The sequence below is a fragment of the Malurus melanocephalus genome, unplaced genomic scaffold (assembly GCF_030028575.1).
Source record: "Malurus melanocephalus ecotype Western Australia unplaced genomic scaffold, MMel_1.1 scaffold_12, whole genome shotgun sequence".
NCBI classification, from domain to species: domain Eukaryota; kingdom Metazoa; phylum Chordata; class Aves; order Passeriformes; family Maluridae; genus Malurus; species Malurus melanocephalus.
Genome location: NW_026623244.1, coordinates 1,054,608 through 1,082,197, shown reverse-complemented (window position 1 = coordinate 1,082,197; position 27,590 = coordinate 1,054,608). Strand labels below are relative to the sequence as shown.

The 27,590-nt window shown below is 46.3% G+C and overlaps 1 protein-coding gene across 2 annotated transcripts in view; it reads right to left on the bottom strand.

The window, feature by feature from the left end:
* Nucleotides 1-27,590, bottom strand: part of SH3PXD2A (SH3 and PX domains 2A) — a 234,843-nt gene that overhangs the window by 180,782 nt on the left and 26,471 nt on the right. For both annotated transcript variants that reach the window (XM_057379494.1, XM_057379484.1), the window contains exon 2: nt 12,449-12,529. In XM_057379494.1, the coding sequence (XP_057235477.1) occupies nt 12,449-12,529 (81 nt within the window). The remainder of the gene's footprint in view (nt 1-12,448; nt 12,530-27,590) is intronic.

The following is a 27,590-nucleotide window of genomic DNA, read 5'->3' as shown; positions in this document are numbered from 1 at the left end:
CAATTTTTAAAAATATATTTAAAGGGCTCTCTTTTATAGAGGAACTTTGTTATGACGTGGAAAATTCACAGCTCCCAGCATCAAGCCATGGGTGGAGGGAGTCTGCAGTRTGAATTAAAAATAATGTGGCTGTTTGCAGAAATTAGCGGCACCGATTTAAATCCACACTCCCCTCCCTCCTCAAATAATCACCCCATGAACAGAGGTGGTTTATGGAGCCCTCTGGAAAATGTTCCTCATGGCCTCCATTCCGGACCTGAAATAAAATACATTACATCGCAGCAAATACTTCACCAGGGTGCTGCTCTCTCTTGCCCCAACCCACGCCTCCCATTTGTTGCTGATTAAATGAAACAGCAGGTGCTTAGACCACAAATGCAGCAGCGCTGGAGCGAGCACAGTGATTAAACCCCCCTGGAATGTCTTCTTGGAGAGCTGCATCTTTCCAGGGACCGGACTCTTGGAGGAAAGATGAGATTAGAGGCGTTGGCTGTGAGCTCCACAATCAGAGAGCGCTTTCAAAGGACCATGGATCTCTAGAAACAGCAGGTTTCTGGTTCCTCTGCTTTGCCAAGCCACCCTTGCTACAGGGTGCATACAACACAGCGGACTCTGCCTCTGGGCTGCTGACATCTCTCCTTTCTCACTCAGCTGAGACCCATCATCCCGATGMAGAGCAGCCTCCCCTGAACCAAGGCACACTTGGGCACCTCAAATCTCCAGGCAAAGCTTAGCAATGCAGTCCCCRAGGCAGGAAGCCATCCCAGCCTAACCCTGGGTGAGGCCAGGAATGGATACATCACAAGCCAGGGTCAGAGCTGGCCACCCACATGACACACCAGGTCATCCTAATGAGATATTCCTAGTTGCCACCCAGAACAAAAGCCTGCAAGCCCCGAGAACAATTTTGTAAGAGTAACTCAYTCTTTGGGATTTGTCCTTACACCACGACTCCTAGCACATGCATTTACCTGCTTGTCTCTATGCTACAATCTCATCCACAGGTACTCCGGGGACACAGCATGGACTGAATCCACCCCAATTCCTGCCCATGAGAAAATACGATCCTTGCTGCCACCAATGCCATCACCAAGTTTCACCTCCAGAAATCAAGCAAAACAAAAGGCAGACGCTATTCTGTTATTGAAAAAGAATGCTGTAAGACATGGACAGGCCTTTTGGGGCAGCCAGAGCTGAGCAGCCTGTCACACCAGCTCCCCCTACATCCTGCTCTGGGGCCCACTTGTTTTGCCCCAGTGAAGTCTCTCCYCTGCTCACCATGCACTCCATCAGCAGCCATGTCTCCCTCCCATTCCAGCATTCCAGTGTGGCTCAGGTGACTTCCCATGGAGACAAGCCAGGATAACTGTAATCACCCAAAGACACCAGTGTGTACTAACTCAGGAGGACCCTAAACCAATTATCAACTGGGATAATGTGGTACAAACTTGGAAATAAATTCCTCATCCCTTCTACAAATTCCATTTCTGACCACAAGACTCCATGGGACCAGGACATAATCCCAAGAAAGAAAAGCAGTATTTATATTTCTGCTGAGCACTTCACTTCTCTTTGGTCACTCTGCTGATGTTTCACTTCTTCACCAAACCCTGCCAGAAATGGCTGGGGGCTCAGGGAAAGGAGAGGGAATGTGGTCATTACAGTCTGGTTTAGCTACTGTAATACAGCTAACATTTGGCTCTGTTAAAAACACTCCAARCCAAAGACTTCAAAGCATTTTACAAACATTAATGAATAAACTTTCTCCAGGAGGGCTGATTATAGCCCCCATTTTATGGGTGGATATTTCCAGATAACCTTCCTGCCACACCAGAAGTTCCCCCCTCCTTCTTCCACACCGCAGACTCCGAGCTCCTAATTACACAAAAAACATTTCCACATTAAGGCAATGAAATATATTTCAACCTAAGAGTGGAACAGGATTCAGCATGAAATTTCCTAACAACAACAGGCAGGCACTAACAGCCCTGGAGCTCCTGCAGCTCACAGCACACCCCTGCTCAGCTGCATAATCCAGGGCTGTCCCACACCCAGAATAAACCCGAAACTTTGTAGGACTCCTCTCTACCTTGGAAGCACCTTTTGCAAACTTTTCCCCTTACATAAGGATATCCAGGGACCACCTTCATGGGGCACACAACCTGCTCCATCTGCCTTATTCCCAGAATCCAAWGGCAAATGAATCTCTACCACCTCCTGAAGCATCAAATGCTAAATCCTACCCTCACAAGCAAGCAACCGGCACCCTCCARCCCTCAGCACAGTAACACACAAGGAGTGTTGCACAAGGAAACAGAGGTTTTTGCAAAGCTGCACAGTTACAACACACCAAAAAACTACCAGATAACCTGGACTTGTTACAAGGATGCAGTTGCCACACCACAACCCATTTTCTTCACCAGGAAGACACACGCCAGTTTTGTTCAAGCAGCAGCACATCACTGTAGTGACCAGGAAAAGCCTGGACTTSGATTTCAAAGATCCCCAGATGACAGAGAGGCCACAAGATCCCAACTCATTGCGCTGTCAAAAGCCAGGTATTAGCCAGATAAAGGGAAAAGCCTGTGAAATAATTTTTTGCTCCAGGTGGATAAGGTGTATTCCCTTGTAAGACAAGCCTTGAATCATTAAACTAATCCTAGCCCTTCGAAAGAACTTTTCCCCTCTTATTTTACTCAGTCCTTTTCTGGTTTGCTTTCTAATCTCTTCCCATTYGGCATTTTCCCCTCTCTTTCAGTGTTTTTGTGGTTTATTCTTCACCTCTCAAAACACCTGGCTGAAAGTAGCAGCTCAGCAAGTCTCACTGGTTTTCTTAACACACCCTTTAAAAAACAAATTCATCAAGACCCAGGCACATGGATGGCTCTGATGTTACCTCTTGTTTGCACAAGCACCATTAATTGATTAGGATCTGCCCTTGAATGATCAGGTGAGTCAGAGGCACCCTGCATCGACACTGATGCTTCAAGAACAGCTTTAATAGAGGCCTCTGCTTGTACTACAGAATACAGAGATTATTTTAAACACACTGGGATGCTTTTCTGAGTCTCAGGACTCAGTGTCTGTGAGTTCCTTCACGGCTCCTGCCACCATGAACTTGTCAGCAACTTGCTGAAGTGGGAACATCCTCACTGGATTGGAACTCCCTGCTCTGCTGCCTTTGCACCCTCACAGGGTCCCAGATGGGACAACTTAGCAGAACTTTATTTTTGGGCACTTGTGTGGGCAAATGCTCAATGGCAGGTGTGGACTCAGCAGGCTCCCAGACAGGGCATTGCCAAAGGAGCTGCGGTACTATAAAAGTTCAGGTCCTCCCTCTCCTGCACAGATCCTACAGACCAGCACTCCTTTTTTAAATGCAAAAACATGATCCTTGCAAAATGCAAAAAAAAAGCAAAGCCCTCAGCTTGGCTGAATGCTGTTCAAATGGGTCACCGAGGAAGGAGTGTACACAAAGATGTGCTTCCCCCAGAGCATCACTATTCCTGCTTTTTGCGTGACTTCACCATGTGCCTGCTCAGCTCTGTGGGTTTCACTGCCCTGACCGCTCCACTTCAATGCTTCCCCTGAAGAGGGGAAGTGGAAATTGCAAAAGACTGTTCTGCAGTGGGAATACTTGTGTTTGCATGACACATGAAACTGCTCTGGTTGCAGAAAAGGAGAACCACGCCATGACTTGAGGCAAGAAGGGGCAAACAAACTCCCAGCTTCATGCTCCATCCATTGATGATGAAAAGATCAGTCATTTACATGCTATGGGGAAGAAGCAAATAGCACCCAGTGCTCATAAATCAGGCTGGGGTGAGCCTGATCAGGAGCCTTTCCTATAGGAGGCAGGAATGCACACAGCCCACAGTGGAAGAGATGCCAGTTGATGCTTTCCTGTGTCCTGTAAGCAAACCATGGTGTGACAGTATCAAGAGCTACTGCTCCTTCCAGACAAGGCCTTCCCACATCTGAGCCTGTCAGAGCAGAAAGCCGGCAGGGGTGAGGTGACATGGAAAAGAGCCCTGACAGAGCCCTGCATAAACTTTCCATTATGGCTGGGCAATTTTCTATTTGCACTTAAATGCAATAATGTAAATAAACTCCCCGTAACCCTTCCAGGGCTATTTAGGACGTTTGCGAAAACAAGCAGCTCCTCTCATCGCGAGCCAAGGGATGCGAACACAACAGGCACTTCTCATCTCGGTCTCTGCACACTTAATGAAAGTGAAGGATTGTATTCCCTGCACAAAAGCRGAATTGTGTTTCAGGGCTGGGGGTGTGAACTCCATGCAATTTTCCGGCAGTATAAATAATTGAAAGCTGAGTACGATTAGGGGAGAGAGACAACGTAGTGGAGGGGGTGGAAYTGTCATGCCCGAACTTTCAGGGCTTGGGTGCTTCATGGGGAAAAAAAGGCCATGGAAAAATCCTGCCAAGGAATTTAATTTTAACACACATAATCCAGGAAAAAAAAAAAAAAAAAGGTGATCTTGATCTCTGGTAAGAGGAAATATGCTAATAAAGTGGCACTTGGAGAATTTGCTGCCTGTGTGAGGGAATGAGCTGTAGCTTTGGCTGGAGCCGGTTCCACAGCCAAACCACTCTCCTGCATTTTATTGTTCCAGCAAACAAAACCTGGAACAAGGGTAACAAACAAGTGGGCAGCTCCCAAGGCTGAGCTTTAAGTCCTGCTGTGGAGATGTATGATGAGAGCTTTCAACAGCAAAATAATGGAGATGGAGGAGGGATTACATGGGAGGTATACACTGAGCCTTGATACATTCCAATGAAAAAAGGCTTTCAGCCCAGTTTTTATCATGATTCTGCACAATCCTTTGTATGATATACTTGTCCAGGCACAAAATTAGCAGGTCTGGGCCCCATACTAAAGCTTTCCACCATGGTTCAGAATTTTTGGCAATTTCAGGCATATTTGTAGATCTCTGTTAGCACCACAACTTTGCAGGTGCTCATGCCCCTGATACATTGGATTTTTAACATGTAAAACAATCAACAGCTATGAAAATAGGTCTGAATCCTCCACAGCTGATGTAAGTCACTGAGTTCATTAGGAAGGACTTGTTTCTGTGGCCAGAAGAGTCCTCTCTGTATCCAGGAAGGCCCTTTCCACAGCACAGGATCTCTATCAACCTCACAGCCTCCAAGCCAGTGATAAGTGGGCGATGTAGGTACGGATGGTAAGAACTTACACAAACCAAAACTCTAGRAAGCAAGGGAATGATTCCAGAAAATAACAATTTGGACCAATTTCACTCTCTTCTGTGCCTGCTATAGGCAGACCACATAGAGCTAAAAGGACACAGCTAAGAAGTCATTTGTGATGCTCCCAAYATTTCTTAAAGAAACCCAAAGAAACAAAACTCATTTGTCTAACTACATAAAGAGCCCGGACCACCAAGACAGAGTGCCATGGGTATCACCTCTCTTCTAGCCTTGCTGCTGTCACCCTGAGGAGCTGGCTCAGCCACCACCTCACTTTCTAAAGTCACCCATGTCCTGGTCAGACAGGTGGATTGGTGTTAAGCAGCAAACATTGCCCCATGGCCACCCAATGCAGGAGATTGCCATGCTGCACCACAAGGAAAACATTCAAGTGTCAGCTTTATGCTCCAACAGAACCCAAGTGAAGAAGCATGAAGGGGAGGGTTCCCAAAGGCTGGGTCACCTTCTCAGCTGCAGGTTCTTTGCCATGGTCTTTCAATGCACCTCTATTGTAACTTGGCAGGCACTTTGCCATCTCCTCATCATGGCCCTCGTCTTTGTCTGACGTGTAAGTCTCTAACAACAAATACTGGAAGCTGAACAGATTGTTTTGCCAAGCAAACATTTAAATAATGATGGAAATAAGAATTATAAACAATTCAATTTATTCATTGAATACAAAGATACTGCCCCAAGCCAGCTGGTATCCTAAGGCACTGAGAGCTAGAAGGACAAATGGTATTTAGAGAGCTTTTAAGTCAGTATAGACTATTCTCACACACAACTATTCTCAGCTCAAGAGCCATGTCAGCTATTAATTTCTTCCCAGGRGCATCTCAATTCCCCTGGGAAGGCCTGTTACCAGCTTGCTGCTGGGCTGTTTTTCTGACAGCAGGCATTGAGGGGTCTCTCCTACCGAAAGCCAAGGCATGCAAGCGTGGCTGCAGCAGGAGTTACAGCACAGCTGCCAAAACACAGGAGGCACAGTCAGCCCTCACAGACAGCAGTACAGGGCTCCTTCTGGAAATCTGGTTTTCTGCATCCCCTGCAAACCTTGCATTGCCAGCCTCTCCACACACTGTCTGGGATAACAGCAGCAAACAACTGGTCTGTGTTTACTTAGAAGAAAGGATGTGCCACTTCTCYCCAAGGAGCCAGCGCTGGCCTTTGGGAACAGACGTGTCGACAGACCCAYGTTCAGATTTCCTTTGAATTTTCCCAGTCTTGTTTCAGTTTCAATGATGATCTTAAGGAAGCTGTTTACAAATGAAACCCCACAGCTSTTGCAGTAACTCCATCCCCACAGGTCCAAGACTATCAGGGATGCTCCTGAAGCCAAGCACTGGGTCTGAACCTCATGGGTCTGATATGGAGTCAGGCCCTTGGTCTGGAGGAGGATTTCACAGCAGCTCTCAACACCTACAGCAGGGCCAGGATGCTGAGGCCCAGCATCCCACACCAAGGCAATGAGAACAGGGGAAACTTGATCCTTGCAAAGCAGACCGTCCCAGCCAAGGCCAGCGCAGCCCAGAGCAGAGGGAGGCACACGCAGAGCCCACCAGGAGAAACACCAATTTCACTGTGCATGGGGATCACAGCTTGATGCAGCAACYTCTGCCATGCTGTTCCATCCCTGCCCCATTCAACCCCACCTTCTCCTCCAGTTTTCCTGCCTGTTTCCTTACGCACCTTCAGGTGCACACACGCAGCCCAGCACAAACACACCCTGAGCTCGTCAGAGGCTGGGAATCTCCCCATGGCAAACCTCCCACGCCGCGAGGGGCAAGCTGCATCTCGTGTGGAGCCACGACAGCAGCCCTCCTTCCCTCCCTTCCCTGCCCACTGTGCCAGCCAGGAACCCTGCACAGGGTGGCACCTACACAAGAGAGGGTCACCCATCGCAGTGACCCTGCTGTGGATGGCTGGGAACACCAGAGGGTGACCCTGCTCATCCTGCTAACGAGGCCGGGTGGGTTGAGGGTTGGGAGTCAGAATTTGCAAATRCGGGAGCACACTTGCCCCATTGGATTCTCACCTACACTCTTCACCACTGATAAACTTAGTGCATGCTTGAGCTTGCCCATTCACTGCTCCTGCAGAGCTGAAAGCATGCACAACAAAATATCAGAGGCCCTACAAAAACATGACTGAGTTAGACTGCACTGGACCACCAGAATTAGGGCTGTAGGTCTCCACTGTAGGGCAATTAACCCAAACTCATTACTGGAGTGAATAGAAACAATTCAATCAGAATTACATCAGGCACCTACCCTGCAGGCACCCTGAACTGATTCCCTGTTTGCTCTGCACCCCAAAGCCACCAAGTCCTGTTTCAAATCATAGTGACCCAGGGAAATCCAGGGTGCTCAGGCACATGGCACAGTTACAACCAAACTGGGAATGAGARTGGACATTACACTATTTGATACAGCTTGGGGTAAGGGAGAAAGGGATGTTGTTACAGAGTAGTGTAACAGGAGAATGAGTAATAGCAGCAGCATTCACCTGAGCTCCAGTCTGAGTAAGAAAAGCAGAGATACCAGCAGCCATTACTAGGTTTTTTATCACCTATTTTCTTCTTATTATTTTTAATTACATTTTTGTTTAATGTCATCTTCAATGTTCAGCTACTCCATTATAGCTCTACAAACAATCAGGATAATCCTGGCAGTAACAAATGAAGCTCTTGATGTTTTAGCATCAGGATGAAAACTACTTACATGTCTTTCCTCTTCCTAATAAAATTCTTGGTAGTCTTTACTTTTTAAACATTCTTATTGGCTGCTAGTGAGTTCTTCTTTCTGTGCCACTTTCAAGAAAACCTGCTTAGTTCAGCAAACCACATTGGGCAGATGATATTTTGCTGATACACAAAGCCAGCACTTGAACAGAGCCTTGTTTATTTGCCTTTCAAAATTGTGACATTTCAGACATCTCCTTGCAGCCAAACCRTCTGTGTGTGTCATTGTGTGGACAGACTGAGATCTGCCTACCTAACATTCCTGCCGTGGCTCCGGCGGGGATGCCGTTCGCCTCTTGCGCAGCCAAACACAAAACAGGGGATTGTGGCACGCTGCTACATCCAGCTGCTGTGTTTCCCCTYGGAGAAAGCTGCATTTCACCTGCTGTGAGACAGGGTCCTGCCCCAGCTGTGCAGAGACCCAGGTACCCTCACGGAGCAGAGGGTTTGGTCGCTCTGCTGAGGCACGGGTCCTGCTCAGCTCTGACCACACTGAGTGACAGAGGCATGGAATCAGARCAGGACCCCTGGAGTCACCGGATAAAATGCAGCAGGTGACCACTGGTGACTGAAGCTGAGAGACCAGGCATGGATCCTTGGTCCATTTTCCCTGCTCACTCTGCTGGAAGGGGGTTTCTTAGCAGTGGGACCAGCACCCAGCCAGGGTCATAACAGGTAAAAACCCAAGGTGCTACTGAGCAACTGCAAGGGTGATATGGGGAGAGGGGAAAGATCCRTCCCTCATACTTGCCAGCTGCAACCTTTGTGGTTGCTTTCCAGCCCATCATGGCCACTGGGAGTCCATGGCTGCTGCAATCCCACACTTGTCCACMTTATGCTTTGTGCAGTTATTTATGTACACACTCAACTGCAAATCCCCATCSTGCTAACAGCTTCCAAAAGCACTTCSCAGCAAGAAAAACATGGGCCTTACATCTGTAGGAGTCTTYCACTACATAGTGAAAATKCCAGGAGTTACCCCTGCTATMCCAATTAAACARTATCCTTTCYCAGCTMCTTTGGGGACAACAGCAGCATCATTGAAYTATCACCTCAGGAYAGGATTCTGCAACCACCACCAGCAAATCCATCAGTGATGATGGGAGACCTCAAACAGCATCCACAGAATGCACCCCAGTGAGGCACCAGCCTGAACCAAGGGCCAGCACTACTGACAGGTGATGTTCACATCACTCCTCCACACTCCTCTGTTCTGCACTGCAGCCAAGGGCAAGAAAATGTTCACAATATTACATTAGGAGATAGCTTTGCCCCCACATGGTGCTCAGGTGCAAATGCCTCCCCAGGGTGAAAGACAACAAATAATTGGATTTGACAAGCAATTTATAGCAAGGCTTTCATGTGTGCAGAATTAATTCAATCTTTTCAATCCTATTTACTGAAACACTGGCACCCACATGTATTCTGCTGCCATCATTTGACCCACACTCAGGAGCAGATGTGACTTGGTTGCAAAATTAAATGATGCAGCAATGCCCTGAATCAATTTAAAATCAGTGTTTACAGATATGCAGCTCTCACTGAAGCAGCACAGGGCTGATACTCGGTTTGTTGCTTTGGGTTCTGTTTGCTGTACTTCTTACACCTTTGTGGGGCAAACAAATCCAGTATGTACAGTCTTACTGCCCTATTCTTTATCTTAAAAACAACCTGACTCCCAAACGAAGCCTATGCACTGCTGAAATAGCMCAGCCAAACTCTCCTGGGATTTGAATCATTGGGAGAGAGCAGTCTCTTACCGCCTGCAGTGCCTAATAGAATTTGCAAGGAAGCATTTAAAAAAATGCAGTATTTACTAATGCTACAGCTCTCAAAACCACTAAGCCACTTCCCACAGAGACAGCCATTTGGGAAAGGGTGGGCTCTTTTTTAAAGAAAYATGAAAATGGAGTAGTGAAATTAATTATCTGTATTCCTCCCTCCTTGCTCGTGGGCAGCCCCCCGAGTTTCCCCAYGGGTCGTATCCAGTGTCACTGTCAACGCCAGGCACTGCAGCCCTGATTAAGTCATTACAAGTCAGCCCTTGTTCGTCCACTTCTAGTCGGAGAAAATGAGACACGTGCAGGCTTCTGAAGCCCTGAAGTGCAGCTCTGTCATTGACACAGYGGGGTGAGTGGAGTTGGCAGAGACCTGTGGACTCCAGCTGTTTTGGACATGAGTGGTGCCTGTGAGTTGGCTGAGCATTACTCCCTGAGCATTYGCTTGGTTTTCTCCTGGAAGGGCCACATGGGGATAAGCAAGGACGTTATCAAAGTAGATTGATTRTGCTAAGACCACCTTACCATGCATGGTATCAGATTCCAAACCTCTCATTCAACCAATGCTAGGTTAGAAGTTCAAGCTTCCAGCAAAAATCTGGAAAGCAGAAGTCATCCTGAGATCTGGAGCAAATTTGCCTTTGAGCAAGAATCACTGCACACTGAGCCATAGGTTTCCCAAAATGCAAGGGTTACCCAAAGTGCCACTAAACATTTGTTTGCTTTTCCAACTCTCTTCACAGGYTTCATTAAAACTGGAAATAAAAGGTGCTATTGAAGACCAAAACCAGTTTCCTTTGCCTCACGTAAGAGATGCCCTGGCATAATCAAAAATCCAGAAAGAGTAATAGGAGCGGGAGGAAAAAACACCACCTATTATCTCTGGGAGTCTAAAATCATGTTATGGCAGCTTGAGCACACAGGGCCCTGTCCCCATCTCACAGCTGGGAAACTGAGGCACAGATGGACACAGTGAATGGTACAGAGACACAGCAGGACTGTGGAAATCTCAAGTGAAGAGCTCAGTTTCTGTAACTCTGCACCTCACGCTGCAAGAGCTGAAGAGGCTGTTGTAGAGGGCTGTCACTGCTCACGCAGTGTTGGCCCTGACAGAGATCCCCGGGAGGGAAAAGGGTTAAGGAAGGGAATTTTGTTACTTTCTTGTTGTATTTTCTCGTGGGGGGGAGAAGCCTCATGGCAAGCGAGAGTTTTCCACTGGCTAGGCCCCCTTGCACTTATCAATGGGACCTTTCAGGACTCACTCCCTGATTGAGACATCATTTCCTGTCCAACACACTAACCCCATTGATAACTCCACACTTGATGGGAACTTTTCAAACCTACCAGGAAAGGCCGGGAGACCCAGAACAACATATACATGAAAACAGAACTGGGGCAAAAATAAAAAGGAAAGAGAGAAAGAAAGAAAACAGTTTTGGCCACGATTGACATGGCGACAACAAATGTTTGTGATGAGGGAGCTGTGCATCTTCAGCAGGTACAGCAGGCACAGAGAAGATGCTGACACTCTTACAGTGGCACTGGCAAACCTGGCATTTCAGCCCAGTAAGAAGTGGAGACGGGCACAAGARGAAGCTAAAGAACATCCCTCTCGTGTCCTCCTGACACACAGCAAACAGAAATTGGGACTGGCTGGAGAAATGGTCATGTTCCACCTGAAAGGCCAGGATGCCATAACTGATAGCGCTCACAAACTAGAGACTTCAGGTTTCAAAGTGGCAGAAATAAAACATAAAGGGGAGCAAAGATGAAACTAGAGTTCTTCAAGATAGCTCAGATCAGGGATCCTTTTTTTCCTAATTTATCRTGTGAAAGGGCTCAGGATTGCTTTCCAGGACACAGCACAGTCAGCTACAACCTTAACACTGAGAGTGAGGACTCACTTGATATTATAACTGCAGCCCAGCTCCAAACACAAGCTCCAGCCCAAAAAAATCARTATTTTCCCCAAAGTTCAAGGGTCTCTCAAACCACCACTTTTATTTTGACCCCAGGCAATTACAATTTTGCTGTCTACAAAGCTGCAATGATACAAAAATATCAATGGATCTGGCTTATTGCCAAACACCAGCCCCAAAGCTCCCCCTGCGCATGCAGGTGCCTGGGAGCACTACCAGAAACAAAGCAGCTGATTTCTGGTTTCAGACTTTGGTCAGCAGCTATCCAGCAAGCAAGCTTTTGATGAAATCTAAATATACAGKCACGGAAAAGAGCAAAGGAGCTGTACAAAACAGCAGGACACTGACTGGCCAGATAGACTGTTAGGAGGAGAGGATGCAAAATTCCACAGCCATCACCATTCCTGAACTGCTGTGGGAGTGTGCAAAAGCTCTGTTGTTTTCAGTTATTTGGGTAAGTAGTTTCTGGGGACCCAAAATGTAGCTCTCTCTCTGTTTTAAGTACATCTGAAGTATTTAAAATTAGATCCCCTCTTCAATAGGAACCATTCATGAAAATGTCAGCTTTGAATGTCTTTACAGTGCAAGTTACTCACTGTGAGCATACCACCCACTTATCTTATACCCTACAAGGGCAGAGTCTGAAAAGTTTCAAGATCATGACATGTAACAGACCAAACAAGCACAAAGCCTTATTTAAAGGCACTATTAACCCAGCTGGAAACATGACTAGAAGCATGAGTAGAAATCATATTTTATGTTAGACAGGACAGRCTTACCTGCAGGTCAAAGAACTTGCTGTATCTCCGGTAGATGATCTGGGAAGTCAGGTCAGACCATGTTACGTTGATGATATAGACCTGTCCAGGGAAAAGAAAACACAAATCAGCGTGGGCCAGGAAGCACAGGATACGTCCAAAGGCTGAACAGTCAACACAGGTTCATTTCAGATCTCACTGGCTTTTCCTGCTCACAGTGATGAATATAGCCCTGGGTGCAGGACTGGCCTAAATTGAAGCCTTCAGCAGCAATCTCAGGAGAGTACTCAGTGCTCTCCCACACGGCCCCAGCAGCAGCTCCCACCGATTTTGCGCTGCCTGGGATAAAAGCTCTAATTGAGCAATGCCACATTTTCTGGTCTGTGGCAGCACAACCAGCCTTCTATCTTCTTTGGAGGGTTCCAGGGCCAGCCGCAGGCATGGCTGGGAGAGCTATTCCACCCCTGAACAACAGCTCATCGCAGGGTGCTAATTCACCCCACGCTCCAGGGTGCCTTCGTATATGGAGACGTGGCTGCCACCCTTCCCAAGCAAGGAGTGGCTCTAGTTCAACAGGAAATGGAAAGGAAACCCAGGTGTTGTGGAATCACAGCCGTGCAACACAGCTGCTCACTCACACCCATACATGTGTGACAGCAAGTGAACCCTGTCCCAGCACACGGCCCTTGCTGAGTCACATCGGACCGCTCTGCACCTTTGGCACCCACTGGAACGTGATGCAAATCCGGACAGTGAGAGCCACACTGTTTCCTTACAGTGATGGAAACAGCAACACAAGCCCAGAATAAGCCCAGGATTTCCCTTGTCCAACCCTAGTCCTTCCCCAAAACAATCATCTTACAGAAACATTGTATTGTCAGAAGCTGTGATACAAAATTATTCACACTTGTGTGTGTGTGTGTGTGTGTGTGTGTGTATAGTTAAATATAAATTAATCAATTTTTTAAATATATATATACATACACACAAAAACATTTCCTTTTGACCCTGGTACCTCCAAACCTATTTTTTTAAAGTTAAAAATGTGCCAGGTTCTGGTCTCTCATAAACTTGCCTTCAGGCCAATGCTGGTCCTGCTGCCTTGATAGATACACAACAAGACTTCAGCAAACACAGGATGGAACAATCAAGGGTGACCATGCAACATCAATGTAATGAAAATCACAGCTAGGACAGGTCCTGGGTCTTTAAAGCAATTTCCAGGTTTCACATATGGAGTGAGATAACGATCTGGCAGAGGAAACAGGAAAGCATTCCTCCTCCCTCAGCCACAGCACTGCAGCAGGAGCTCTCCCTTTCACCATGGATGCAGAAGTGAAACTCTCTGTCTCCAGCAATGGGGGATGGATAATCATCACCCTATTCTCCATCTCCCCCAGGACACCAGACCATCTTCCAAACTGCTGATGCAATTACTTCTGTACTTTTACCAATAAAAATTATTGCATGAGAATCCCTGGAGAGGTGTTGAATATTGGGCTTAACAACTCTTTTCCAAGCATCACCAATGGATTTTTCTCCTTCTTCTTTCCCAGTAGGAGAGGTGTCCTCCCAGAAAYCACAGAGATCCTGCAGCCATACTTTCCTCACTGCTTGTTATGACCACATTCAGTCCCCAAAGCAGTCTGCTTCCCATCTCCTGCAGCCCAGGAGGGGAGAATCAGAGATGCTGAGCACAGGCTGCTAAGGAGACCTGGAGMCTTTCTCATGATTGTCTCAAACATATCTGCTGTTCCCACCAGGGCAGAGACCACTGAGGCTGCAAAGGCAACACTGCCCAGGGGTAAGAGCAGGACTCTCAGCAAGCCCAGGTTACTCCTCTGCTGCATCTCATAATTCTCCTGGAAAACTAAACCACCCAACCTCCCTCCTGCAATGCCATATACACAGGGGTGATGCCAGCACTGCCCTGCTTCATGGAGGGGAGGTAAGACTGTGTAACATGAAGATTTCAGGTCCTCTTTAAAGATCTTACCCAAGCARTCAAGGCAGAGGAGTCAGAGCCTGGGAAGGAAGCTGCTGTTGCCAATTTTCAGGCCAGCCACACTACACTCAAGAATATTTTTCCATGTGTTTGTTGTGGGAAAAAAAAAAAGTTTGTAGCTTCACTCTGAGCTAATTCACACACAAATATTTCTACTCATTCTCTATCCAACAGCTACTTTCAGATGGAAAACCCATTCGATTAAAAACAGATCATGACAGATGGGAGCTGAATAGGATCCAAAAGCAACTTCAGATACTGTAATTCTGGCCCTGAGTTCTCACAAAGGGGATGAGACAGGAGGAGAAACATATTGCACATGCAAATAAAGATTATAATTTTTCTTTGATTATGCATCTTTTCTCCAGAAACTAGAAACAAAACACATATGCCACAGACATCCAGGCACATTGAATTTCATGGCACTTCAGGCTTCTCCGTGCTACTCTTCAAAACCCACAAAAAGTGTGAGTTCCTGAAATTTTTAACAGCCTGCAAGTCTGCTTGATCCAAATCTAATCCAGGCAGGAGTCAATCCTGCTTCAAGATTCCAGTTTGGTGGTGCAGTAAGTAGCACAACACCTCCATGACACAACAGGGGGCAGAGCTGGGTGCACAGGGATATTCTGGGCAAGTGGTTGGATTTATTTCGGTAGGGGCAGCACCCCACTGCACGGTGCAGACACATGCCCAGATCTGAAATTCAGGCTCTGTGGGAATGAAGCTACCACTGACTTCAATCAAGCCAGGATTTTGCTGCACATTTAGGACAGCAATTAAATTGTTTTGAACCTAAAGTCTCCTCAAGCTTGGCAAGTGATGGATGGGGCAGCATGCAGATACATTGACTTCGATTTCATGGAAAAATTACAGCAGAAACAACACAAGCCTTTAATCATAACCTGGTGCTATGTGAAGTGAGAAACCAGTGGGCTCAAAAACTGCTTGGTGGGGGACAGGTGCAAAACTTAAAACAGCTATTGATTTCTTTTCCTTGTTTGCTCAAATGAAATTGCTTCTCAAAAGCTACCATTTAAAATAATGGTTTGGTTGAAGCAGATCTTTAAAATGCCAGATTACAAATGCAAGGTCTAGAGGTTTCAAAAGCCTTAGATATCACATTTCTCTCCCTCACAGATCAGAGTTTGGAAGTTWCTCACTTCTGCTGCTTTGGTCAGACCCATAGCTTTTTCATGAGCAGCAAACATTACATCAGCTTACCTCACCATTTTTTTTTTCTCAGATCTTAAAATGGGTTGCTGTGAAAGTGACCAACAATATCCCAAGAGAGAAGGAGAAAAGCAGTCCGGSGGGAGCCCAGGGTCATGCAAATGCAGCAGGACAGGGAGGCAGCAGGAAATATCAGATAAATATGGAGAATCATCCCACGCTCCAACACTCGGCAGAGGCAGCATCATTCTCACAACCGCCTGCAGAGCCAAGGGAAGGCTTCCTGTGGCATCCAACAACTCCCCAAAACTGAGCCACGCAAGCCACCACACAGCACAACACATCCCACCCACCAGGGAGTCTCAGGTCCTTGGCGCATTCTGTCTTGATAAAAGAAGATAAAATCAAAGTACCTTACATGTCTTGGAGCAAGCTCTTTCATGTCAGTACAATGCTTTCCTGCACACAACTAAACTGTAATGGGCATTCCAAATTACTACAATAACTAATTACTAAAGGCAAAGAGACCTGCTTTATGTATCTGCCATGTTTATTACCACAAAGGAGTCAAAACACAGATGCTATTCAAATGCTTCACCTTAAAAGTCCTTAACAAAAGGTCCTTAACAACAAATGAAAATTGAAGTACAAATGACAAACAACTCACTGTACAATCACTGSGTGCTCCAGCCACTAAGAATGTTCAAGTTTTAATAAGTCCAGTCTTTTTTTTCTTTTATTGTATTTTAAAATAGAATCTTCCTCAGAGAAACAAGAAGCAGGCCTTTAAAGACTGGAGAATATTAATCAGGAACTGAGCTTGATAAGTAGCTCTTAATATTCATGGCTTATGAAAGAAGGTGCAAGGTGCCAGGGGGATTTTATCACTTACCAATTATTGTTTAATTCTAGCTCTGGGAATCTTCTACTTTACCCACCACAGAGCAGAAAATTTATGGTAAACCAATGTCACTGCTCTCCRTTTACTGCCTACACAAGCAATGAAGAGAGATGACTTCCTACTACAAAATGCATCCACTCTAACGTCACTGGGCATGACCTTATCATTGACTGTCTTGTTTTCAATGGACAATATCCAGTTCTAGCCAGCAGAAACCCCAGAGGTAACAAATTCTGGTTATTCTCATCTGACCGATTTTTCAATTGTTTTTTTAGAGACTAATGTTTTGTTGTCTACAGCCAGATGAGCTGGAATGAAATGTCTGAAACTGGCTGTCTGATGAAACCAAGATAAGAACATGAACAAATACAAGAGCTATTGGCAAAACGAAGATGGAGGAGCAGAAACCAGRAATATCCCTGCACACATAAAAGAGGGTGTTGTTAACCTTTAGTAAGTAATTACAGTAAATAACAGCTATTAAGAGAGTTCTGTGAATGCAAAAGACAACGCTATGGTGCAATTTGTATGCAGATACCATCACGATATCCCCTTTTATCCTGGAAAATGTCAGCTTCTTCAAAGACTCCTATTGAAGTGTTGGATGTTTGTCCTCCTACGAATCGGGATTGAGTTGGAAAGGACGCACCTTCTCCCCTGCATTTCAGACACTATCGCCGCCTGCGAGCTGGAAGCTTTCCACCAGCACAGCTCGGCATGTGAATGCTCCCTGGTCCACTTGCATGCAAAGTCACCCCAACTCCTGCGAGGCCTGCAGCAGTTTCAGCTGCTTCATTTACCTGGTGGAGTTTGTATTAAAAAAACCCAAACTGCAGCAAAGTCAGCAGACACTGCACCCTAAATTAGCAGAGTACAGCCACTGCACCAACTCACTGTTTGCATAACCATTTTAACGTCAAAGATGTGCTGATGAGCACAAATTGGTGCTGGCCAAGATCCGGATTCAAAGTGATAACAGCCTAGAGACAGCAATTTTGGCACCCACAAGACCAAAGCAGAAAATCTGTTTGGCTTCCTGATGCGGTGTGGTTGATTTTAGCTATCTTCTTCCACCCCACAAGACACTGGCACCAGTAGTGGGGATTTCTCGGGCATGAGGAGCCCCAGAGTCCTCAATTCCTGCCCCATACAAGAGCCAGCCTGGCAAGAGGAAGAGTGGAATKCTCCAGGAATAAGAACGGAGAATGTAAGCCCTTCTCCTGCACACATCACCTGTGCCTTCACTTGGCTCGGATCACATCTGACTCTGGATTCAGTGAACGCAGCACGGGCTTCTTGCCCAGCTCACTAGCATTCAAAAGGCCCTAAAAAGCACTGTGAGACWGGGGAAATTCCCACAGAGATGAAGTCAGACCCTCAGCCCCAAGCCCAGTAAGTCCATCACTGGTGCCATGCCATGAGGTCACCTTTCAGCACGATGGTCTCTGAGGTGCTGCAGCTCAGCTGGGGCACGGCCAAGGAAGAGCTATTTTCAAACCCACTTCAGAGCTGTTCTCACTCCAGGATTTTGGAGACTGAGCTGAGAAACAGAGATGAGACTTGGAAGAAACATGAGACCCAGGGAGCCCCAACCAGGCAAGGTCCTTGCAGAGTGGTTGCTGCCAGGGCAGGGTGCCTCAGAGCAGTCCCGAGGCGGGGGTGACGCGGGCTGGACGCAGGTGTGGAACGTCTGGCTTTCTCATGCACCAGATGTGGTTTCACGGACACCCCTCTACCCAGCTCGTGTTTCCATTACCAACAGGGAAAAAGTAACTGAGGAAAAGCCAAAATGACCCAGGGGTCCCATGGACAAATGTTGCACGTACCTAAGTTTTGGAAGCAAAGCAGAGTTACAGTGTGCTGGGAGGGAGCAAACTGAACAGCTCTAGCATTTGCCAATTCTCTCTCATCTGTGAGCAGCGACCACACAGGCAACTAAAGCAGGACAAAGCCATTCCAGTTTCCATCATAATTTGCAAGCTAATTTACAGTCAAACATACAAACAAGGGGAGAGAAAAATATCAGGGAGGGGGGATAGGAGAGTTTTCCTTCCTTTACGGATTTCTTTTGTGGATCTTGTTTCATGTCTAAACTACAGCATAGAAGGATTAATGCTGGATWAATGCTGCTTCTCTTTTCAGCCATATCACACTAAATCTGTTCTGAGTGTACAAAAAATAAACTCATTTCTAGCTCCAAATCTAGCCATACTCTCGAGACTAAAGATTCTAGTTTAGAAAACCYCACCACAACTGCAACCTGTATGGGCACAGATCTTCCTCCTGGTGGAGCAGTAACCAGGGTGAAATCTGTTTCTCTTTGCCAAATCCTGGTACTAATAAACAAATGAGAATAGCAAACAACTGCCTCAAGGCAGCCAGCAGACATCCCTGGAACACAGGAAGAGGAACTCATTTGAGTATGGAGGCACCTGGCTGGGTGATTTTGCTGGTTTCCTAGCTTCAGGGGGACAGACCAGACATGGRACAGGGCTGTGTCTGAATGACAAACCCAGCTTGTGTTTAACAGGCAGAATAAGACAATACTTAGCCTCCCATATTTTTCATGCGCTGAGTAGTTTTAAGGCCCACAGCTGAAATTATGATTTAGTTTCTACTTCACCCCTCAGGTTTTTGACATTTGCCAACTTGAGTTTCTAAACACTGTCTTCAGGCTCTCCCAGCATATTCCTGCTATGAAGATGCTAAGGTGCCTCACACAATCAGAGCAATAAGCCAAAAGGGGAAAAACCTCCCTGCTGTATTTCTTTGCAAGGCCATGCAAATGACCATGAGAGGCCTTTTATAGGCAAAAAGTGGAATTTGCACCCATGATTTGTGGCAGTAACTTGACCAGCGAGCTGCAGAACTGGAACAGCTGGGAGTCCTGCAGCTTRGTTACAAACCACCTCTGAGCCTCTTGCCAGGCTTGTTTGATTACTTCATTCAAGTTTATTCTTGGGKGTGTGTGAGCAGAATATGGTGTGTTTGATTCTTGCAGACACGCAGTATCTGTGCTGCATTAGCAGGGCTTTGTTTGTTTTTAACTGATACCCTGGGTCATGTCAAAGACCTGTCAAGGCTATCTTAACTCCAGCATATCCAACAGCTACAGCTTTTGGAAAGAGAATAAGAAACAGGACTAACAACGACTGGTCACTTCCCAGCTTCTGGAAGCAGATGAGCAGCTTCCCTGCAAGGGGAGGAGACAAACGAAGTGGGCAAGATCCACCTATTACATTTACATGTGTGCATGAGGGAGGGGGAGCATCTGTGCAGAGCACAATGCAGGCTCATATTTCTGTTTCCAGTCTGTTCCAATCCACCTGCATTTACTTTCCATGTGTGATGGAACTATTTGTGAAGCAGAATAACCACAAGACTCAGTTTCTGCCATTTAAGAGTTGACAGATTATTAGAAAACACAACATCCAAGCCTACAGAGCATTAGAATTGTAGAGTGACAAATGTAAAATGGAAACAAGAACATACAGGCTCTCTGTGAAACCTGCCTCCCTTGTGGCCTTCTCAAATACTCTGCTGGGTCTGAAAGAGGCTGTCTAAGGCAAGCAAACAAAAATAATACAGCTGCACTTGGAGGTAAAGATTTTTCATCTTACTGCCTCTTAAATCTGGATGCCATCTGACTTATAAACAGTTTTAACGCAGTGCTTGGGTTCTTCTCCTCAGCAGATGGTTGGTGTTTCACGAGGACCCTAAAATAAGTGTGTCCTGGTGGAAGATGAGAATCTCCATTCAAAAAAATAGAGTTGGAAAATAAAACAAGCAACAGACAAAATAAACTCTTGAATTCTACATCTTTGAGGTTTCACTGACCAATTCTGAATACAAGAACTGTATCAATTTCATTAAACTTTAGAAATTAGAAATTTCACTAAACTTTAGGTTTTAGAAATTGATTTGCAATTGAAGTTGTTCTGAAATGAAACATATCACCCCCAAAGAGTATAGCTTAATGTAGAATTCCTCAATGCCAGTGCTGGATGGGGAAGTGAGGTGCCACTTCTCATCTCCTACMTCATCATGTCAGTGCAAGGAAAAGGTTAGACACAAAGGGGAAACAGCACTTCTGAAAAATCATTTTCCAATATGAAGTTACTTATTTCCCCTGTCCATCTTATCACACAGGAACAAATCTTAAAAATTGACTCAAATCTGGCTTCATCCTGCTTCAACTAAAATRGATTTTAACAAGAAAGTATTGAGCCAGATATGAGTGTCTTTTAAATCTGTCCTTAGTTTATAACACATCTTGAATCTTCAGCTGTAAGAGCTCACTCTGCTGTCATCAATGTTAACACTATTCAGATGAGGGCAATGTCTGTACATTAAATCCAAATGGGTACAACCTGCATCKGGTTTTGACTGCCATTACAGCATCATTAGACCGACAGAAGCCAATAGGAAGAGTTTAATTGCCTTCATGGTGCTGGATGAAACCTCACATGAAAGCAAGATTGCTAAAGTATCAGAAGRATGCTGCCAAATCAAAGAGGCTTAAGAGAGAAGTTGAATTGATTCTGCACAAGAGACATTGACTTGGGAGATGTTCAAAATAGGACGAGTAGAGCTCTGCTCATATTTCAGGCAAAGGGATCTTTGTCATTGAGCACCCTGGGGCCAGGGATACAGGAAYAGCCTGGTCAAATGAGAACTAACAAAAACCTGCTTGCTACTGTGCTAAGTGCATCAAGATTGACAAGACACAGAGAGAGAAAATACGACCCAGAAATTGCTATTTCTACTCAACACCAAAGTCTCACCCACTCTGCACTGAGTTRTTTGCGCCTGTGGGAGATCTCCTGGAGCACCTTTCTGCTCTGAGAACAAGGGCCCATCTGAGTATTGGCAGGCTTGGCCTGATGCATTTCCCCAGCAGTGCTGGAGCACAGACAGCCCATGGCCACACGAGGACACAGCACACACACCATGGTACCGCCAAACCCATTTCATGCATGATCCCCGAGCGGTTTTGGTGTATTTACAGACCCTCCCTGCCCAGTTCTGCCTCACGATCGCAGAGAGGCGTTGTTGCTACAGCCCAGCCTCCCTTCTGGCTCCCGACACTCAGGATTCCAGCTCTGCAGCAAACACTTGCATGTAGTTTATATTAACATGCAAATCTTCCGGCTTTGATTYGTAACCTTACGTATGACCCCCAGATGCAGCGCTGGAAAAGCAAAGCAAGGGCCTGGGAAAACGAGCAAAACTCCTCCAGGCCCATCCAGAACAATGACAAAGCTCTGGGACATTCTTAGTCCAAATAATGGAAATCTCCTGGGATTTTGCCATAGAATAGTGGGATTTTTTCTCCTCATTTCGAGTAGAGGGAAACAAAAAGTTCATGTAAACCAGGAGACCCTCAGATTCACAAAGCCAGACCTGAGGGGCTTTGTGAATACCACGGTATTTGTGTGGAAAAAAAAAATCAACTCTGAAACAAACTCTTCTAGTTTCTATCCCCTTTATGCAACTACGTTTTTAATGCATGACTAAAGGATAAAACTTGAGGTAAAATCAACATCAACCAGCAAAGCATCCCAGAACTGCCMGCATAACAAGCTGACAGATCATACAGTGGTGTGGATTGGAAGGGACCTTGAAGATCATCTAGTTGCAACCCCCTGCCATGGACAGGGCAACTGTATTTGCATTTTAAATACAAAATGATAGAACAGGAACTGAAAAAAGGAGCTATCCTCGAAACATAAACACCAGTCAGAATATGTGCAATGCACATAGATCTTTAATTATACTGCATGGCCATGTCTATATATATAAATACAAAAGAATGAATGTATTTGTTCTCTACAGAACARTCCTGACAATGTAAAACCAATTCCTGGAAAAAAGGGAACAAATTTCCAAAACCCCAGAAAGACGCAATGCTGAAGTCACTGGAAAAAAGTCTTTCACTGTAGTGACCTTTGACTTCAGGCTTTAGAGAAATGCATGYTTCTTGTGGGGAGAAGATTGAAAGAAGAACATGATTTTGTGTCCTAGTCCTGCAAACAATGCCTGAATTGCACTGCAAAATGCCTAAGAGGCAAACATGGAGAACTCTCCTCATTCCAACCCTCAACCCCCGGCCTTCTGGCCAAACCAGGAAAACTGAAGCAAGAGTCCTGTGCAGWGCGGATTCCCTCCCGGCAGGGCACGGCACTCAATTAAACACAAAATTACCTTCTTCCTGTGGACCTTGAGGGTTTTCAGGAAGACACTGTGCCAAATCCTCACACCCTCAATCACCGCCTCTTTGCTAAGTTGAACCATTGTCTCTGCCCTTTCCTTCCCTCCTACTCTTCTCACAATCATCCTCCTTTTCCCTCCTTTTCCCACGCTTGGCTTCCTGCTCTCCCCTTGCAGGAACACCCTCTCCAGCCCAGCAGCGTCACAGGCAGTGCAAACCCAGCCCTGTCCAGCTCTGCAATCGCAACCTGGGCCACACACGGGCGAGGACACTCAGCCATCCTCCCCGGCTTCCAGACCRCCTTTATCCAGCACACCGGGAGGAGCCAGCACTGCTCTGTCCTGCTGGGATGAACAGAGATGGGAGAGATGCTTTTTCCAGCCTGGAGCAATACCGTAATTTGGGTATTTCTGCTCAAAATGTCACCTGGTCACCGAATCTACCCCCATACCTGGCACAAGCCACCACCTGAGCTCCTGCTGTAAGCCTGGGCTCTTCCAGTGTAGATATAAAAAAACATTCCCAGGGATTTTCAATCACTYTAAGCTGGGCTTTGTCACTTCCACAGCTTCCTCCCATAAAAAACTCCACACCTGCTCTGGAGACATGCCCTGCTGTTTGGTGATGCAGTTTCTGTCAGAGTGGCCAGAGGTGGCAGTGGCCACACTAATTCCTTCTTGTTTCACAGCTCAGGCACAAGCCTCACATACTCTGGGAGTTACCCTCCTTCCAAAAATGAATATGTGGCTGCAAGTCAGCATGTGTCCAATTAGAAATAAGCTTTTCAGGGCCATGCCCATATTATATGTTCTATCAAAATCACTAATAAAATATGAATCAGCAAAATGACTGTATAAGTTTACATTTCTGTCAAATTCAGGGCTTACAGTGCCTTAGAACAATAAACAAACCTCTTCCTTTCACTCCCCAAGCCTGAATGTTCACCCACTCTTAGCCACTTAAAGGGAGTTATTAATGTTGAACAGACAGAAACTATTAAATCTGCTTAAGTGTCCACCCAAAACCAAGAGAGATGACTGTCTGTAACAGCAGGCTTTCAAGAACTAATACAGCTGCACTCAACACATCAGCATTTGGAGACAGSAGGAATTCTCTGGCAGAATTTAGAGAAAAAGTCCTAGTTTTACATGACCCTAAGCCAGGATCTCAAACTGGTTAAAGCTCTTCATCTCAGATCCTTCTCTAGCTCGTTGGTGAGGGTACACATCCATCCCTGGAGATGCCTCTTCCTGCACCTGCACGAATCCAGCCAGACATCAAATGAAGTTAAGGTGGGTGGTGGGTTTGCAGTAAGGAAAGGTCCACACGGTGCAGAGATACCCAAACTAACACTGAACTGTGTCTCCTTTGATGCAGCACTATCAGTCCATGGTGGCCAACAGAGCAGCTTGGCTGGGTCAGCTCACGCCCATGAAGAGCCCCAAATCTTTGCAGGGCACATGAGCTCACTGACAGTGATGTAACACTTCCATGTGCCTGACCCTTCTAAAAAACAAGGATTTTACTCCAATCCTCATTCAAAAGATCCAAAGTTTTTAACCTGGGTCCCCAGAGTGATTCTAAATTCTRATTTATGAAGCGCTAAACAGGAAGGAGCAGGAGGCACCACTATAATTTACCGTGAGGCAGATACACGAAGGGAGGGAGAGACAAACCCTGCAGCCTTCTCCAGCAGTGATCTCTGCTCCATCCCAGCTGGGGGACAAGCTGAGCTGAAATCACTCACCCTCCTGTGCAGGGCTGAACGCCACAAAACACACGAGGTGTGAATTACAGCATCTTAACTCACACCCTGAAGTGTCTTATTGCAAAATGGCTCTGGGCAGAGGTAGGATTTTTTATTTCCAGTGTTGTAATTCCCCTGTCTCTTCTCTCTCCCCCACAAGCACCCCTCCAGTAGAGGTACATCCAAAGAGGATCAAATCTCACCCTCCTCAGCCCTGTGAAATGCAAGCAAAACTAGCAGGAGTTGGCCCACTGTGCTTTTTCTTAGGGCTTCAGSAATATTAAATTAATACTCTTTAAATATAAACCACTTGTTGCCTTGGAACAGGACAAAGAAGGATGCAAAACCACCGGATTTGCAGATGGGTGCTGTCAGTGAACTCTGGTGAAAAGGAAAGCATCCTGTGCTSGAGCAGAGTGCCTCCCTTCCCATCTGCTTCCATCTGTGGCAGGAACAGACAGGCTGACATGAGGGGCAAAGGAAGATCTCGAGTTCAGGACCCTCTCCATGGGCCCAGCTCTGCCTGCAGGCTGCTGATGGGAGCTCGCTCTCCACCTGCACATCCATAGGTAAAAATTAATTCTCGCCCACACACCAGCAGGTGCTGACTGTTGCATGTGAGGGACTGCCCTCRGCAATTCCACTGGGGCTCTCCCTCCAGGATTTGCCTCAGGTAGAAGGAATGGACATCCTGGACATCCCCTGGGTGCAGGATCAGGGTGATTTGTCACTCCAGGGGTAAACAGAATAGATGCCAAAGTTATTAAAAATAAAATAAAATAATCTGGGGCAAAAATCTGCTCACAGGTCAACTAAATTCCACTGGAAACAGCAAGCTGTAAATTTTCCACAAGACATCCCAAATCCTGTCTGACAAAGCCATTGTGGCTGCCCTCATTTGAGGGAAGGGACAAAGACAAAATGAAGGCAGGAGCTCTACCAGACGAGAAAGCCACGGGCTCTGGTGCCAGAGAGACACCACGAGGCTCCCACAGTCTCTGTCTCTGTTAACCACCCAAATTGTTCCTGAGGGCAAGTAAAGGARACCAATTGGAGAACAGACTGGTTGTTTTAGCAGAGTATAACTACCAGCCCTGAGACATGGCTGACCACAGGGCAAAACCACAGCCCTACCAGCATTCTCCAGGAGTATCTCAGCAAGCCCAGGACTACCCTGGATGGGATAGACAAGAGTGCAGTTTTTGCTCCCATGGAGAAACACRATTTCTGCTTCTCCAGCAGCAGCACAAAGACAAAAAGTTCCTCAAGGCTTGTAAACAAGGAGACACATCTCACTTGTGAGACTTTTCCTGTTCTTCATGGTCACAAAATACGCCTTTTTTGAACACTGAGATGAGCGATTTCCTTCAGTCCCACAGATAAATGTCATCTCCTCAGGAGAGGAAATCTTCCTAGAAAGTGCAGGGCAGAGACTGAACAGCCTGTGGAGACCACAACAGCGATATCTTGGAGACTCAGCTTGCCAAAGCACTGAAGGATATGGTGCACTTCAAGAAAGGGTCTTAATGTCAGAGATTTCAATGATATTTAAGCCTACACTTAACTCTGTTCCTGACTTGTGGCCTGTGACTGTCRAGATCTTCCTCTCTGTCACTTTGTCCAAAAAGTGACAAATTACAGTGCCTGGACTTCCACAACTGTTGATTTGAGTATCATCCTTCTACCATAATTTTTGGCATTCCCAAAACCAGGTCCATTCAGTTGGTCTACAACCCTGACCAAGTACAACAACCCAGCCTTGCACCGACGAACAGGAACCCTCCAGCCCCACCTCTCCACAACTCCAGCACACATTTACTGCTCCAATACCCTCATTTCACACATCGCTTACAACCTGCCAACTTTCAGCTGGAGATGACTGAATCCTCTCCATATTGGCTCACTTCTTGCCACAGCTGCAGCAGCCTACACACACGTCCAGCCCTTCTCAAGCCACACTAGCTGGGGATGCCACAGTGCCAGTAGTGCAGCCCAGGGAGGGATTTGAAGCAGCATGGTGGCAAGAAAGCCAAACCATGACTGCAGTCACTCAGCAGCCARGACTCCATGGAGAGGCTGCCACGTGGCTTTGGTCTGTCAGCTGCACTGATTCTTAGCTGGAAACCACAGCCACAGCCAGCAAGCATGTCACCAGCTCCCCAAGGCAGCAAATCCCTATGACAGCGAGAAATCACAGAAAATTAAAAATGTCACACTTCTAGCTGGCTAGCCCCATTGCAATCCCATGGATTTAAGGAGCAGGGCAGGCAAAACAGGCTGAAGTTTTTTTTCAGGAGTTCAGAGAAATCCCATCTATGGGAAAGGGGTACCAACTCCTATCTGCAGATCAGGCCACTCAAACAGGTCTATCAGTGCATTTGGAAACACCTGACAGGCCAACTGGAGAGCCAGCTACCTTCTTAGCTCAAAAACTAACTCCAAAACACCACTGAACTACAAATCTCCTTGGCAGGGTAAATTAACGAAAYATGATTTAAAAGTGAGCTCTGAAGTGAGGGAGCTCAGCCAACCCCTGCATCTGGCCACAATACTGAGAKTCAATCCCCCAGTTAACAACCTCAGACTCCATCGAGGTGTGACATTAAAAAACAATCCAAATAATATCCCAGCCATGTCACTTTATTCTTTTTTTTCCCTTGAAAGGACATCTGGCAAGCAAGCCTTGGGTTTTCCCTCATCCCAGAAAAACCAACAGCCACATTTTCCAGAGGTCTCTTTCCCTACCCAGGGAGTGGAAGGGATGCAGTCAGTTAATGCATGGCTCCTAACGTTTTTCCAGTGAGTTGGTTGGACTCCCATTCCCTTCTCTWCTCCCATGGAGAAACACAGCTGCTATAATCAGCCTGTAGCTGGGGAGGGGATGGAAATACCATTCCTGTCACTGCCACATAAAAATCAGCAGCTGACAGTGACAGATTGCAATGAACCTACAACCTCCTTTAAGAAGGTAAAGCATCTCTCTTATCTCGCACAGAAAAGCCCTCCAGAAACAAGTGTGTCAGACTGGACATATCTATCTATAGAAGCAGTCTGTAGATCTGTTCCTAAAACTAACTCAAGCAAAGCTTCCTCCATGTCCAGGCTCTTGCAAGTACCTTTGTGATCCCC